Genomic DNA, 16,870 nt, shown 5'->3' on the forward strand with positions numbered 1-16,870 from the left:
TTTTTAAATTTTTTTAATAATCATGAGTGTCGGATTAGCCATCTTATCCCACAACTCTAACCTTACATATTCGGTTGTTAAGAAAATTTGGGGGAAATCAATTCTTACAAGGGTGACCATTTTATGATCATACAATTTGTAAATTATTTTATTCCGATAAAACAACCAGTAAATACGGTGTTAGATATAGTTATTATAGTTCTAGATAATCTTCATGATAGTGTTCATTAACAAATTCTAGTACCATATTAGATAATAGAAAATGTGAAGTTGGGTGTAGGAATTGAATTTGGATAGTGAGATGAAAGATGAAGATGAAGATGGATATAATGTATGGTAGGAGGTGAGAGAGTGATGGCATAATATAGAATGCACATGCAGTCCTTTTGGAGGAAAAAAGGACAGGTTTAGGCATTGCTCTTTTCATTTCTTTGTCCATTGCTCATCTTTTCTTTTCTTCTTCCTTTTTTTTCCTTCTGCTTTTGTTATTTTCTAACACTCAAAAACATAAAATCTTAGTTTTGGTTTTCATTTTTCTTCACAGAAACAGTGTACTATTTGTGTGTTTGGTTTTGCATGTCTCAAGTCTTTGTATTTTGGGTTTGAGGGAATCATGTTATTGGGATCTTTTCATTCAGGTAAAGATCGTAAGCCTTATCTTTATCAATTACGATAACTCTCAACGAACAACGAACAACAAATCTCTTTTCTCTCAACTTTTTATACTAATAGTTTGCTCTTTATGAAAAGTTGAATTTCTAGTCAAATTTTATAAATTATTCTTTGTTTTAATTTTCAAATATTAACTAAAAAGTAGGGAAAATGTATTTATAGATTTGATTTTTTTTATATATAAAAAAGAAATCAAAGGATTGCCAAATTGGGTTTTAATAATTCAGAATTGATCTTTGAAATAAAAATCCAACTACCATGTAACATGTCAAGTTCTAAAATAGATATAGTTTTATGCTAAATGATTAATAAAAATAATTTATTTTCTATCTTATCTCAATTATAATTCATATAGTTATCTAAGTCATAACTTTAATCATTTTACCCACCATATATTGTTAATTAAAAACAATATTAAGAAGTTGAATGAATTTACAAAACAAAATAGTCTGTATGGTTTCTTTTAATTTCTTACCATAATTTGCATTTTTTTTATTGAATTTTGTTGGCCAACTTGCAAAAAAAACAATTTTTCAAGGATAATTTTTTTTTCAATTCTCAAATATTGAATTTACATTTAGAAAAAAAAAGATGTAAAAAAAGTGTGTATAGTTTAAATTACTGAAAAAGAAAAAGAATGATGGAAGAAGCCAAAATAAAAATGGATGGATGGAAATAAAATCCAAACCAAGGTGGCGGGGAAGCAGCATTTCTTTCTTTCTTCTCTATGTTATCTAAACACTCATTATTCCTTCTTCTAAATAAAGTCTTTTTCGTAAAAATATAATTATAATGGACGGAATAACAATTACTGATAAATGTTCTCGTTATCAATCATAGACTTATATCATTGAATAATTTTATTATATTTACAATTTTATAACAAATCGACAAAATATTTATAAAACAATTTTGGAAACGAAAAAAGCCTACATGTCAACAATGTAAGACACAAACATTATTCCAGTCAACACACAATAAATCGACCACATGCACTCGGCTCGGTATTTGATCAGGTTGATTTTGATATACGATCTCAGATATATCTGAACTGCCTCGAGATGAAAGAATTTTTTTCTTCAATAACTGAAGCATACATTGTCTCGAGATATCAGAGACAGAAAGACGTCTTTAATTATTTGATCCTGAACTTAATTGCTCTCCTCATAATTAATAAATAATAATAAAATATATAAATCACAACTTTTCTTATAATTTTTGTAAATTAGTCAAAGTTCCAATAATAATAATATACACAGTGGGCTTTATATAGAAAAGCCCAACTCAAGTCTTACCAGGCCCAAGACTAAGCTGTAAATCAAGGCCCAAACTCCTACGGGAAACATCTTCATCTCCTACTCCTGCCTGGGAAAACGCGGGCCGTGACGTAGCGTAAAGCCCCGCAACAGGCGGTAGAGGAGCATCCACCACCATTGGGGGAGGCGGCGGCGCGAAGGACGACGACAGCCAGCTCTGCACGCGCAGAGATGTGGAAGTAATTACGTCGAAAATATTTGATTTGAGGCGTCTTCAAAAGCTGTCTCTCTTCTTTATGGGCGTTTTGATGACCACCCAAAGCTTGCGAATTCGAAAATTGTCTGCAGCAATATCGACACTCGAACTTTGGAGGAAAGGAATTTTCTGATTCCGGTGACTCCACCGTCAGCGGTGGCTCTTTAAAATTAGAAACCCTTTTATTCTCTTTTGAGATGCTGAAACCAAAAAGCTTAAGATGAGAGTTGGACACTGTAGAGAGAAAGAGAGACAGAGGAGGAGAAGAGTGATTAAATTAGAAACTAAGAAAAAGGAATTAAGAGGAAATTATTGACCAATTATCAATTAAATTGTTAGAAAATATTTATTAATTATATATTTATTAATTAATTTATTTATTTATTTATTTTGAGTCTATCATAAATAGAAGGTAGTTTTCTTATATATTTGTAAATAAATTAACTTATTGTTGTGCTATATTTAAAAATAATTGCATCTATTATTGTGAAACTTATAATTAAGTAAAATAAAATCTTAAATCTTTTATATATTAACTAATTTAAACTTCTCATCATTTATGTACGAATTATTAAATGGTTGACTCCTTCAAATATCAATTACACAGAATGGATCATCATTTAGATAAATGCATGATCAATTTTGTAAAGAGTCTGAATACGAAGTTTTCAAAACATAATATAATATAATGGAGGAGGTTAAGTAATTGATACAATCCTAATCCTCTAAAATTAGAGTATCAATTTGGTATAATTTTAAATTGATTTCGAAAGTGACAAATTATCAAACTTGATTGGCAAAAATGGAGAGTTTCTTAGAGAAGAGTTTGATGTTGTCAATCTTCTAACTTCTGTAAGGTCATTTATAGAATTAGAAATTTTAAAATTCTAATTCTACTCTATTTTATATAATATATTTTAGTTTATATGAAATTTTACTATATCTTACATATATTGACGATCTCGAGTGTGCTTCTAACTTCTACTAAGTTACTAGGGTAACTTAAGTGTGCTTCTAATTTTTACTGGGGTAACTTCTATGGATGCGTATCACTTATTTACTAATTTTGTATATATTTTATATATATTTTAATTTATTATGTTATATTTAAAAATGTCGATCTCAAACTCTTCCATTAGGAAGATATCACCGTTGCAAAATATGTCAATCAAACCTAAAATATCAAAATTTACAATGATAGGGTTTATCAAAAATATATCTTACTTTATTTTTAAAAGTATCCCTATATACTTAATTATTAAATTTTAATCTTATTATATATACATAAAAATTAAATCAACATAATTTCAAATTTTAAAACATAACTCTTCCAAATATATAAACAATAACTTAAAAACAATTTTCACCCACCTACAAAAGTTATTAATTTAAAAGTATTATAATACGATAAAAACTTGTGATGTCAACCATTAGGATTAGATGGTAATAATAAGTTTATAACTTTAATTAACATGAATACAAAAACAATTGGGTTTGGTTTTGTGCGTAATACAACCAATGGGAAATTTGTCGAAGGTTTCTTTGTTAGTTTAAACCCTAAAATCTAACACAAATCTTAACAACTCAATTTCATTTTATCATACTTTCATTCTTTTTCAATGGACCATCTGGAATCTGGATGTGCTAAAACTAAGATAGCGTTTATCCATAAGTAATCAAAGGTAATGGAATGGATCTCAGGTGCAATAGGTTAAAAAAATGGTTAAAGAATATTGCATCAAAGAAAAGAAAATGTGCTATTTTAGTTCATCTTTAACTACCAGTTACTCACTTTCTTTTGTCATTTATCTATCACGTTATGCCAAATAACCAATATTTGTCAATTAAACATGTCATGCCGATGATTTTGTTAACAGTTTTAAAAGCAAAAGCAACATAAAATCACACTCCCTAATCATTAAACTTGAAGGGTAAACTTATAATACGACCTTGTAAAAAATTGGTTCTCTAAGTAGTGTTAAATCATCTTGAAATGTAATAGTTTTATGCCAACACAGAAGGCAAAGACATCATACCTAGAGGCAATTCCCAAGAATTTGCAACAGCTTCTCTATCTTTAATCCATTCTTCACCGTGTAAGTTTCCACATAATTCAGGTCTGTAAGATCAATATGAGCAGATAATAAGTATAAAACTGAGTCAATTAGTGGCTATTCAACACACTATTCGATCCACCACCCATAATACAAACCTTTCGAGTCGTATCATTCAATTTCCAAATCCCAATCCCATGCTACAGCATTTGGCAGCTGCATTTCACCTATATATATATATTTATATATTATATATATATTTACATGTTTGCCTTCCTTTCCCATGGTTCCTTGGTGTCAAGCCTGACATATAAATAAGACCATTGACAAATTTATAGAAGATATATGAGACAACAGATGAGGTTATCTCTAATTTGTATTTTCCCATCCGAAATCTCCAATTTTTTGTTCTCTTTTAGTAAGAAAAAGTAACTAAAACTTCATCAACAGCCAGAGAGGACACAAACAGCCAGGCAGATAAAGAAAAAATCCCTCAAGTTAAGTAAATACAAAAGAGCTCATGGTGAAAAAACTCTTATGGTATAGTTCTCTTTTTTGGGAGGTGCCCTCTACCCTGGCTCTTCAGTTGTTCTTGTTCTTTTTTATCTCCTTTATCCGCAATAATTAAGTGTTATCGATTGGGTATTTCCCAGTCACAACACATAATTACCTGGCTTATTGGACAAATGAGTGGCTCAAAAATTACAATCCAAATAACGAATCTTATGTTGAAATTTTTACTTTGATCAGAGATAGGAATGGTCCATTATTGCTTACAGTCTTTATAAATATTTCCATGTTTACAATGTTTTCCAAAACTGGAAATACAGCATATTAAAAGATGACTGACCGACCCCTTGGAAACAAAATAAACTTGGAGCAGAATACTACTGGAATCCTTGAATACTACAACTAATACCACTCTTGATTCTTGACCAATAGGTTTAGTCCATTCTTGTAACTCTTTCGAGATCTACCTAAATAAATCCACCCACATTAAGATTAATTGTTATAAGTTGATAGTGTTTCACAGATATGCTCTTTGAAACTAGCCATGGCTCTGGTTTCCCATTGGTTTGGAGTGTCTTAAATACTACAGACAAGTGTGTGTATGTTATATAGAATGTACTATAATATCTCATACCCCCAATGTAATTTGTGTAGCTTTTTGGATGGAAGCGTAGTTTTCGTCTTGTCATGCTGAACAAGGGAGCTCTTTTCCCCAAAATCAACATCAGAATTGGAAAGTCTCGAGTGTTCAGCTTCATTAACTTCATTACTGGTATTCAGATGGTTGAGTTGAGATTTTCCAGTCGCATCTATTTTTCCAGTAAAAACTTCAAAATTAAACACAACCTTTTCACAAGAAACTACACCCCAATTCAAAGAACTGGAAAAACCTTTTGTATTCTTTCTTATCTTTGACCTTGATTTAATCTGAAGTCGTCTCCTTTGAAGCTCCTGTCATAAGTTGATGGTATAAAGAAAAATGATAACGATAGAGAGAAAGTATATTGAGGGACAAACATATAAAATTAACCAAACAATAAGTAATCAGAAAAATTGGCTAAGCTTATGCTGCAGGCAACCAAAGAAAGTAGCCATTCAACCAGTGCTAAGAAAGTAAAAGCTACCGTTTCTATTCAACAATAGACTTGGATTCCATTTGAAAACTCTTTTATTTTCTGTTTTTTGTTTTAGAAACTGGTGCCTATTTCCTCTAAATTTTCCACAGGTAAAAATGTCAAATTCTTAGCCAAATTTAGAAAACAAAAACCTCCTTTTTAATATCGGTCAGTGGTTCAGCCAGCTTAATTGCACCTTACCTACAACCTTTGGATGCGAAAGAAACTAGTAAGATATTAAATCTTTGTAGGTGATCACTGTGAAGAACCTTGTCTTTTATCAAGGTCTATGATGTTTAAACAAAAACAAAATTTTAAGAATATTTTTAAAACTTAACATGGTTTTTGAAAAGAGAGTAGATAACTAAACAAAAAGTTCTCAAGGTGGAAAGATTGTTTATGAGTTCAAGTTTCAAAAACCAAAAACTATAAACCACAAAGTTACCAATCAGGGTGTTAGCCACTACATTGATTTGATATAGAAACACCCTTCACAATCTCACAACCAAGAAGTTACTTGCTTTTCCTTGCCGTCTTGATGTTAGATAAGAAGCATTATTGAACTAAACCCTAAACCCTAAATCGAATGTAAATCAAGGAAAAAGAGTACCTGAAATTTTGAGAACTGCTCCTTAGTGACTCTATTAGGTTTGGAATTGGGTTGCAGAGATGAGGATGATGCGTTTTCCAAGCCTCTGGACTCATCTTCTTCACCATCCTCCATTTTCGCCACAGTTGAATCAACTCACCTTCTTCGGATTTCAAATTCAAATTAAATACTGTGGTTAAAGAAATTTAGTTTCCACTTCCAGAAGGATATTGATTAGGGTGTACAAAGTAGAAAAGGGCGAGTTTTCCGTAATTAAATCGGGAAAATTTCTTTATACATACGGCTGAGTGTGTGCGTGAAGAAGATTCCGACGCCACCTGCAGCTACCAACGAATGCCACACAGTACCGGCGGTGTTTTCAAGGGAGAGGGTTCAGAAATTTTGAGAAATAGCTTTGCTTTGAGAAATTTTGAGAAATATCATAAATCTTTTTGCTATTTTTTTTTGTAAAGGCTATTTTGCGGCATCTTCTTTTTATCTCAACTAATAAATTAAGAGAGAGAAAGAAAAAGGCTGAAGCTACGTGGCGAGCAATGGCGGCATCTGACCGGATGACAGAGAAGTGATCGGCAGCCGCATCTTCTCCTCCAAAATAGAAGGGAGCACAGTGACATTCCATTAACTGATTACTCCATCCTACTCTGTTATGGAAATACTACGCCATTGATACACCTCAACAAACTATGCTTCCCACAACTTCCTTCTCCTCATCTCTTCCAAGGAGTCTTATTCCCCCATCCTTTCGATCACACTCTCCTCTCTTACACCTCTCCACCCACAACCCCATTTCCGCCACTTCTACACCGTCACAATCCTCTGTTCTACCCGAGCCGCCTTCCATTTCCAATGCCGCCGTTAACCTCCGTACAGCGCCATGGATGAAGGCTCCTCTCCACCTTCAACCCCAACAACAAGAAGAAGAAGGCGTGGATCCCGCAAACCCCAAAAGAAGAAATGGGTCCGATGGAAGTGGGCGCGATAAGTGTTCTAGGGCTTTAGGTGATAGTGGAATTGATAAAACTGGGAAATACGCGATGCGACGAATTGCTAAAAGCATTGGAAAGCTTCGGAGGAATGGGGATTTGGGAGAAACCCGAATGAAATTGGAGGAGGTTGAATTTGGGGGTTTTGATTTGGAGGGTTTTGAGGAGTCTGGAACTCGCCGGAGAATGCCATGGGAGAAAGATGATGATGGGATTGTTTTGCGGAGGATGAAGAAGAAAACAGTGACTTCAGCGGAGTTGAATCTTGATAGAGTGTTGCTTGAAAGGTTGAAGGGCGAGGCTTCAAAAATGGAGAAATGGGTGAAGGTCAATAAAGTTGGAGTTACTCAAGATGTTGTGAATCAGATACAATTCATGTGGGAGAGAAATGAGCTTGCTATGCTGAAATTCGATGTGCCCTTGAGCCGCAACATGGACAGAGCACGAGAAATTGTTGAGGTAAGGTTGGTTTTGTTTAACTTTCTCTTTTGTATTTCAAGTATTTTGTTATTTGAAGTCCTTTATATTTTGTAATTCCTATTGCGAGTACGAATCCCTTTGCAATATACCATTGAGAAGTGTTTTGTTAAAAACAACACAAGTAAATAGATATGCTCTAATGTTGCTTACTTTATTTGGAAAATTACTGCTTTATGTTGCTCCTCATTTTTGGACTGTCAGATTGATAGTAATCATATTATGCGTAGGATGTCTTTTTATGGCTATGGTTTGTCTTTCTTAATCTTTTCTATTGTACAGATGAAAACCGGAGGTATGGTAGTCTGGAGTAAGAAGAATGCTCTTGTTGTTTACCGGGGTTGCAATTATCCACTGAATTTGAAACATAGTACGAAAAAGCAAGTACATATCTCGCCACAGAATCCAGTAAAGGTGGAAACGGACACTCATTTTTCGCTCAGCGGACATTATGAAAGTGGTTTAAATCGAAGTATAAATGACAATGATGGTGAATGGGAAGAAGCTTCTAGTTTTTTCTTGATCCGTCATGAAAATCTCCAACCATTGAGTGGATCACTCTATGAGAGGGAAACTGACAGGCTATTGGATGATTTGGGACCCCGCTTTATTGACTGGTGGATGCACAAACCTCTACCAGTTGATGCTGACATGCTTCCAGAGGTGGTTCCTGGATATATGCCTCCATTTAGGCGTTGTCCACCCTATACTAAACAAAATCTTACAGATGCTGGACTACAACATCTGAGGAAGCTTGCACATTCCTTACCTACTCATTTTGTCCTCGGTATAAATTTTGTTTTTTTCTTCGTTCAGTAAAACTTTTCTTGAGCTCTTCAGTTGAAATGTTAGTCAGAGATAGGGTGAAGTATAATCAGGGTAGAAGGTTTTGAATAGCTGTTTTTCTTTGCTTACATTTTATGGGAAGTCACGTCAAAACTGAAGCAATTTAACTGAAGGTCTCAAGCAAGCAACACAATAACATGAACACCTTAACCTGTTTGTTTCTTCTTTTTTTTTTCCTTAATTATTTGGTCTAGTACAATTTCTTCTAATCTAACAGTGTAGAAATGTCTTGATATAATTTTAAAAGGGCGGTTAATGATCAAATGAGCTGAAACAAATCTGATATTTACTCTCTATTCGCCTTCATAAACTATTCTGTAGGGTCCACGGTTTAAACTTCACCCCCAATCAACATGCATTTTCATTTGTGGATAAACAATATTTTGTGCTCTGCTTATGATGTTGTGTGTGCATGTTCTTAGCTAGCTACATACAGACTCTGCTATATTATGGCTGGATTAAATATTATCCACGTAGTTTATTTTGTATTTAATCTTCTTCTGCATGTACTTGTATGTTCCACTAATTTTTTAATTTCCAAATATTTGAAGGGAGAAACAGAAAACTTCAAGGGTTGGCTGCGTCCATCTTAAAGTTGTGGGAGAAAAGTATGATAGCTAAGATTGCTTTGAAGTGGGGGGTTCCAAATACAGACAATGAGCAGATGGCATTGGAACTTAAGGCAAGTTTTCTAGAAATAATATTTGTTATACAACTGTATAAGCTGTGAGACCTTGAACCTGGAATATTAAAGACATTGTCCTTAAATGAACGTCAATCTGGCTAAAGTGGCAAATTATTGTCTGTATCTTATGTCTTTGAACATCCAAATTGCGTGAAAGTTGCTAATGAGATTTTATTGTTAATCCCTTTTTTGATAGATAATAACATTTTCATGAAAGGCAAAGAAAATTTAAAGCAGGAAAAAGGAAGTAACCCCTCCCAATAAATGAGAGAGCTAAGCAAAACACTCTAATGCGAGCATCTCTAAAAGCTTACAGAAATTCTTTCTTTGGAGATCCACTCAACAAATTCAGTTGATGGTAGAGCACATATGTATCTGAAGTGTGGATGTTTTAACTTATTTTTTGTACGGACTGGAGACATCTGGTTATTGCCCTAAACTATGCTTATGGTGTTTGTGTCCTCTGCTACAATTTAGTGTGTTATGCACGCAAGCATAATTTGTTATTCCATTAAATAACTATTACTAGTTCAGAATCTCACAGGAGGAACATTGCTGTTGCGCAATAAATTTGTCATTATCCTTTATCGAGGCAACGACTTCCTACCTGTTGGAGTTGCTGATTCAATAATTCAAAGAGAAGTAGAGCTCCAAAGATGGCAACTTCACGAGGAAAATTCACGGCTGAAAGCCAGTGAATTTTTCTGTTTTGACACTGAGAACATGGAAGAGAGAGGGAAGGCTGGAACTCTATCAGATTTTAAGGATATCACAGTGGGGTATGAAGATTTGTCAACTGGAAGCACAGAATCAAGACTTCAAGCAGAAGCTGAAAAGGGAAAAATAATTAGGGGCCTAAGGATGCAAGAGCGAAGACTTAAAATTGTAAGGTTTACTTTTGTGTGCTAATATCTGAATCGACCATCCTTGTTAAGCTGTTATCACGCACCAGTGCACCACCTGCTGATGTTTTTATCTTATTGGTATTTTGCAGCTTAACTTTAAGGTAGAGAAGTCAACAAAGGAGTTGACGAAGTTGAATGCATCATGGAGGCGTGTTGAGCCAGATGCAGACCAGGAACTTATTACAAATGAGGAGAGAATATGTTTTAGGAAGATGGGTTTGAAGATGGATAGCTGCTTAACACTCGGTATTAGTTCAACTCCCATCCCTTCCATTTAAATTGGACTTTTGTTAGGATGCATTGTCTGGTACCCGAGCTCCTTTAGAATTCTATTGCAAACATAAATTTGCTCTAATTTATTTCGATGAAAACATAAGATTTCCTATTGTTTTGCACTCATGTACATAACTCGGATTAACCTTGGGAAATGAAAAAAATTCAATAGAAGGGTTAAATTGTGGAAAGCTATGTAATAAAAGGTAACCAGTATAGCATCACTTTTTTGCCCAGGTTTTATTCTTGAGTTTTGATTTTTTGGCGACTTCAGGTAGGCGGGGTGTATTTGATGGTGTCATTGAAGGCTTGCATCAACATTGGAAACATAGAGAGGTAGTAAAGGTGATTACCATGCAGAGAGCTTTTAATCAGGTTAATTACACCGCAAAATTGCTTGAAGCAGAAAGTGGTGGGATTTTAGTATCAGTGGACAAACTAAAAGAAGGCTATGCCATAATTATTTTCCGTGGAAAGAACTATAAACGACCTCTACATTCAGTGTCAAAGAATCTCTTGACTAAAAGAAAAGCATTAAGTAGGTCCTTGGAGATGCAAAGAATTGGAGTAAGTGAAGCCTTTTTGTTTTAAACTGCTGTTCTTTGTTCTGTTAATATAATGCTCAAGTTTTGTGTCAATCTGCCTGCTTCGATTCTGCTAATTTTCATGTTTTCATTCCAGTCACTGAAGTTCTTTGCTAATCAGAGACAGCAAAAAATTTATGAATTACAACACGAACTGGTGAGCATTCAGTCCTCTTTATATTCGAAATGTCTTAATGAGAGGTGTCACATATAAATCTTTTAACATTATTGCAATTTGTATTATATGATATTTCTCTTTGATAATAAAACTGTTCTCTTTTGCCCACGGACGTAGCTAACATTCTATCAATGAACCACATAACATGTGTCAATTTTTATTGTTTATGCTTTTTCGTTTTTTTTATTTGTCGATTTCTTAACACAGGAGAATGTGCGAGATAGTGAGGAGTAAATTAATCAGAACTAGAGTACAAAGCTTGTCGATAAAAGCACACTTCTTCACTTCTACATTTGAAATGTGGGCGAATTGGGTATGCTAAAGTGATTTAAATATCTAGTTGCGCCTCCTCGATCTACTGTTTTTTTTTTATTATTATTATACATTTGTTTACTTTTATTGGTACCTTAGGTCTTTGAAGAACGTATCAGATATCCATGTGAATAAAGTTTGTTAGGCAGAGGCCCCATATTCAATAATGGATGCTTTAAAACTGTGAAAATAACAAAGAAGCTAAGATGAAGAGGAAGAAATTCTTTAGATATTGTGGAGCATAAGTGGATATGTCTACTTCGATTCTGGAATAGATACTGTAAGTGAAAAAGAGAGAAAAAAAAAATTGTTTTCCATTTATAAATTGTATTAGAATTAATTATTTTGTATATTGATCAACTATGTTATTCTTTTATATCTAATGTAACATGTACATAAATCAGTGAACTCTAAATCCTATAAAAATGTTTCAACTGTTTGTTGGTTCTTGTTCTTTTTTCTTTTTACTTACATGGGAGTCTCCATATCATTTGTTATTAAAGCATATACTTTCTTTTTATGGAAAATGAAAATCCACCCCCTCCCCTCCCTGACTTGACTTTTTTTCTTTTTTCTTTTTCTTCTTTTTTTCTTGGGGATATTTTCTTGTTCATTTATTTTGATTTACTCTTCTATTTCTGAGTTTCAGAGATTTTCAGAGTTAACCCAAATTGTTTTAAATTGTGAGAATGGTATTGTCATCTTCAAACAATGGTGAAAATTATCCATAGGCCGTGGGCTTCTTCATTCATCTGACTAAGTTCAGTTCTTTTGCCTGCATTATGCTGTTGACACGTAAACTTAGTTTTGCATAATTGGTATTTGGGTCTAGCATTCCCAGGAAACGTTCTAGTATTAGAATATTCTAGAGACATCTCCTTAAGATATTTTAGAATAGGTAGAAGATTTCTTTAAAATTTGAGAGAAAAATTGTATTTCTAAAGAATATTTTAGAGGGTTATTTGTAATTGGTGGAACTAGAAATTCAAATCTAAGGAGAGGGATTTGAATTTAGGTTTAGAGGAGCTGAAAGCCAAATTTACCTTTGGAATTGTGTCTGTAACTTTACTACTAGACATAGTTGAGGGGCTCAAGTCCCCGCTAGGCCTAGTAAATCCATCATTGATCACTACATACGAGTTGACAAAATCTAACCTAAGTTTTTGGTATCTTAGAGTTTGTATCAAACCAAAAAACTAAAGCTAATCAATAATACAAATATAAGTAGTTTGTTCCTAAAGAAAAACTCACTTTCAAGCACTCTCTCCAATCTCTGTAAGTTTCTTTTCAACGAATTGGTATTAGAGCTTAAGATCCTTTTTTAAGAAAATAGACAAGTGATGACATGGTCCCATTCCATGTCTTATTGCACTACAAAAGCAACTTTGATAACTGTTGCATCAAGATAAAGACTTTCATTGGCTCACAGTATATGAAAGATAGTAGAGAAAGGAAATGTCGAGCCAAAAAATGATGGTAGTCTTTCTCAAACACTAAAGGACCATTTGAGAGACAAAAAATGAGAGGAGTCTTCTTATCTTTCTTTCTTGACTCTCTGATGCCCTTTCCAGAGTTTTCATAGAAAGCTTGGAAGGGTGAAATTGTCCATCTAGTTCAATGTCATCTTTAGAGTGAGTTTTCTATACAGATGGTTAGCTTAATAGCTAGTTGAAAAAAGTTTCTCTTTCATAGTCTGGTCCCAAATCTCAGAAAGTAAACTGGTACAATTGATGATTCTTTCTTTGATAGGACAAGTTCCTGTTCAGTAACCTTAAACTTGATGTAGTCACTGATTGGTTTTGTTACTAAGGATAAACCCATCAAGGTTAAAGACAAGATCAATCAAAGATCTTGGCAAACATGAATACAAAACCTTTCAACTTCCTTTAAAAACATAAATTTAAATATATGCACTTAACTTGAAGGACTTAGTCAGCTGTTTGAAAAGTTGTGACCATCTTGGAGGGGTCTGAAAGCGATCAAGCAGGAATGACGAGGTCGTCCAATCTGCCTTTTAGAGGTTCAATTTGGCTCGTTGGAGGTCATCAGTATATTTTATTAATGGGGTTAATTTCTGCCTCTCTAATGTTCATCATGAAGAGAACAAAATTGTTTATGTGTTTGTAGGATCTAAAAAAATGTTTTAATTTTCTAGATAGTATTCTCTCTGTCATTCTTGCTAAAGCGACTAGGCTGTAGTCATTTTCCTTTTTGCTTTAGTTGGCTTCAACAAAACTTGGAGAAGATTTCAAGAGCAGCTACTCTAGTAGCTAAGTGTGAAAAGTATCCTGGTTTACTTAAACAAAAGGTTTTGAAAGTTGTCCAAAGCTGAAAAAGCAAGTTTGTTTGTTTTCTATTCTTTTTTCTCTCTCTCTCTCTCTCACTAAAATGTGGGAGAAGGGATTTAAGGAACTCTCATTTCTTAGGCAATCTTGTCCTACACAACAAGTGATATTGTGGTGATTTATCTTCAACTGAGAGGTCATAGAGAGTGAAAATTTTATGATCAATTTATCAACACAGATACACTCAAACATTCATTTGTCTCTTTGCAGCTCTATGATCACAATGCTTATGCTATGATCACTATAAGAAAAAAGGAAGCTTCTCATAAGAAAGCCAATCGCATCGGGAGATATACATTTTCTTTTTGGTCTCATTGAGTAGTGGTAAAATAAAATGGAATAATTCAATTTTAACCTTGGAAATCTTGAAAGGAAGAAGATGCCAAGCAAAATGTAGGCATTCCCCAAAGCTTGTCCAAGAAAGGAAAAGGAAGATGCCTCTAATGTGACTGTATGACAACAAAGGAGAATACAACAGTAAAGACAACCTATGTTAATTGTTGCTTTGCACTATTCATCTTGAAGAAGCTCCAAGAATAATAGTGCAATAATATGTGAAAAATCATCAACCCCTCAAAAATGTTCATTTCATTAAATCTTTTATAACAATGTTTGACCATTTTTTCTAACCCCTCCCCCTTTTAGAAATGAGTAGAATGTCTATAAGTAAAATAAAGTTGATTATTTAATTTCAAATGAATAATGTTGAGAGTTCTCCAAGACAAGGTTCAAAGTTCACAGGTGGATCCAAGTCTCGAACTAAGATGAGACACAGGGAAATGCACTTCTCTAAATAAAAAAGTTAAGAGTCTTGAGGTTTGGATTGACTAGACGAACCTCTCTATATATATATGCTAATTGAGAAATAATTGAGCTTCAGTTCGATTTGGTACCTTACAACCTCGAGTGTTAGAAACAACTCTAACATCAAACATGTAATCACAAATGATTGTTAAAGGAAAAGCATGGTAAATAACTGAATTCGATTATAAAGTGAGATTAGACCAAAAAAGCGAGTCGAAGACCAAGCGTATAAGGGGCCAAAACAATCAGAAACACGTTTTAGATTTGATCGCAACCAAGGATAGATAATAGAAAGTTTATATATATAATGAGATTCCTATACATACACTTGGTTCCAAAATGAAAAAATGTTGGTGCAAATTCCATTCCATATAGTAAAAAAATGTGAGAATTAATTAAGAGGTGAGCTGGCAGTGTTACATTTTAGTGGTAAGAAAAGCATATAAATGGGGTGTGACCAAAACATTGTGAGAATTATATTATTCCACTTTGTGTGGGGGAAAGAATATTTCATCTGCTTCCTTCCAAAGTTTTCTCCATACAAATTGTTTTTCTTTCTATCTTTTTTTCTACCCAACTTGCCCTTTTGCCCACGTGGACCAATCATTTTTTAAAAATTTCCCTAATCTTATCTTCCCTTTTAAAAAATTACACTACACGAAAACATTCTTATCCATACGATAGTTTCATTTTTCACCTTCCATACCCATTTTGCGTCTATAATACTGTTTTCACGTTCACCTTTCTTACTTTCTTATTTACATTCTACCAATGGTTTAAAAACTAATCCATTTTTTAAAAAACTAAAAAAAAAATAACTTTTAAAATGTTGGTTTTGTTTTTAGATTTTGGTTAATTGTATTTAAGAAATATTAATTCAAATTATTGTAAAACTTAAAATAACTAAAAAAATAGGAAATGATTACCAAATAGGAAAGTTTTCATTTTATAGTAAAAAGCCTTGAGCAATTTTTATTGAAATGTTTAGCTAAAGTTAACCTTTTTACTTGTATAGACTTTAGATAACCTAAATTAAACAAAATTTCCTCAAGGTAACAATTAATTTTACCTTTTACTTTAAAATTTTGCATTCTACCTTCAATATTTATTTTTAAAGTATGAATAGAATTTTTTTTTTTTTTAAAAAAAAGATTTTAAATAGCATTATAAAAGTAAATAAGGACGTGTTAAAAAAAATGAAAGGCAAATTAAATCAATTATCAACCAAGTACTCAATCAATTTTTTTTTTTTTTTTTGATAATTAAAAGATTAAGAATTGATACTAAACAACTTTTTAAAAAGAAATTGAAAAGAGAATACTATTTATTTAATTGGTTGCGTAGTATTCAATCTCTAGTGATCCTAAACAAGTTTGCTAATTAATTAATTACATCACCCACTTGAACATATTCTTACCAACTTGGCTAATTTCAAAACTAATATTTTTTTTTAATGTTTAGTTACATAATTATCTTCAAAACAAGTTATATTAGTTTGATTGTATTTATTTTTTCTATAAAAGTGATTCTTTTGTTGTTCAATTCCTACAAAATCGTTAAGAAAGTTAATACAAACACACCCACAGTTAATGCCTTGAATTAGTTTCATTAATATTAATTTCTCTTTAGTTCAAGAAATTAGAGTACCATCCATTAATACACTTTTTTTCAATCAAGGAAGAATTATTTCCACTAATTGATGAGTTGTACCTATTTTTCTTTTTCAAAAAGAAGATTTTCCATTTAAAGAAAATTCCAATAACACAAAATAAAGAAAAGATGGTACATGTTAACTTTTAGATTCACTATTTTTATTTTCAATTAATTAAGAAGAATCCATAGCTTAATTTGTAAATGAAAAGATGGAATATGAAAAAGGTATAAGGGGGTGTCAAATGGGGTAGCATAATATATAGCATATTTTGGTAACAAAAGAAAGAAGAAGAAAAAAAAGGATAAAAGAGGACAAAAATTTGAGAACTTTAGGAAGAAAAGCATCTTTTAG

The 16,870-nt window shown here is 32.9% G+C and overlaps 2 protein-coding genes across 6 annotated transcripts; one reads left to right on the plus strand and one right to left on the minus strand.

The window, feature by feature from the left end:
• Positions 1–1,734: 1,734 nt before the first annotated feature.
• Positions 1,735–6,955, minus strand: LOC101215509 (hypothetical protein). 5 transcript variants are annotated; one of them, XM_011651623.2, is made up of 6 exons: positions 6,755–6,955; positions 6,474–6,642; positions 5,665–5,699; positions 5,383–5,557; positions 4,397–4,541; positions 4,005–4,303 (listed from the first exon to the last, which is right to left on the minus strand). In XM_011651623.2, exons 2-5 carry the CDS (start codon positions 6,578–6,580, stop codon positions 4,499–4,501), a joined length of 360 nt encoding a protein of 119 aa, XP_011649925.1. In that variant the 5' UTR covers positions 6,581–6,642; positions 6,755–6,955; the 3' UTR covers positions 4,005–4,303; positions 4,397–4,498. The 5 variants fall into 5 exon arrangements, with proteins under 5 accessions (XP_011649919.1, XP_011649922.1, XP_011649925.1 ...); XM_011651620.2 differs by adding an exon at positions 2,370–2,384 and having other exon boundaries at positions 4,221–4,303; positions 5,383–5,699; positions 6,474–6,955; XM_011651621.2 differs by having other exon boundaries at positions 5,383–5,699.
• A 39-nt stretch (positions 6,956–6,994) lies between these two features.
• On the plus strand, positions 6,995–12,169 carry LOC101215268 (chloroplastic group IIA intron splicing facilitator CRS1, chloroplastic). The gene is made up of 9 exons (XM_011651624.2): positions 6,995–7,915; positions 8,216–8,720; positions 9,331–9,461; positions 9,999–10,349; positions 10,459–10,615; positions 10,917–11,209; positions 11,324–11,383; positions 11,612–11,717; positions 11,816–12,169. The coding sequence occupies exons 1-8, from the start codon at positions 7,157–7,159 to the stop codon at positions 11,636–11,638; spliced, it is 2,283 nt and encodes a 760-aa protein (XP_011649926.1). The 5' UTR covers positions 6,995–7,156; the 3' UTR covers positions 11,639–11,717; positions 11,816–12,169.
• The last annotated feature ends 4,701 nt before the right edge of the window (positions 12,170–16,870 follow it).

Source organism: Cucumis sativus, chromosome 2 (genome assembly GCF_000004075.3).
Source record: "Cucumis sativus cultivar 9930 chromosome 2, Cucumber_9930_V3, whole genome shotgun sequence".
NCBI lineage: Eukaryota > Viridiplantae > Streptophyta > Magnoliopsida > Cucurbitales > Cucurbitaceae > Cucumis > Cucumis sativus.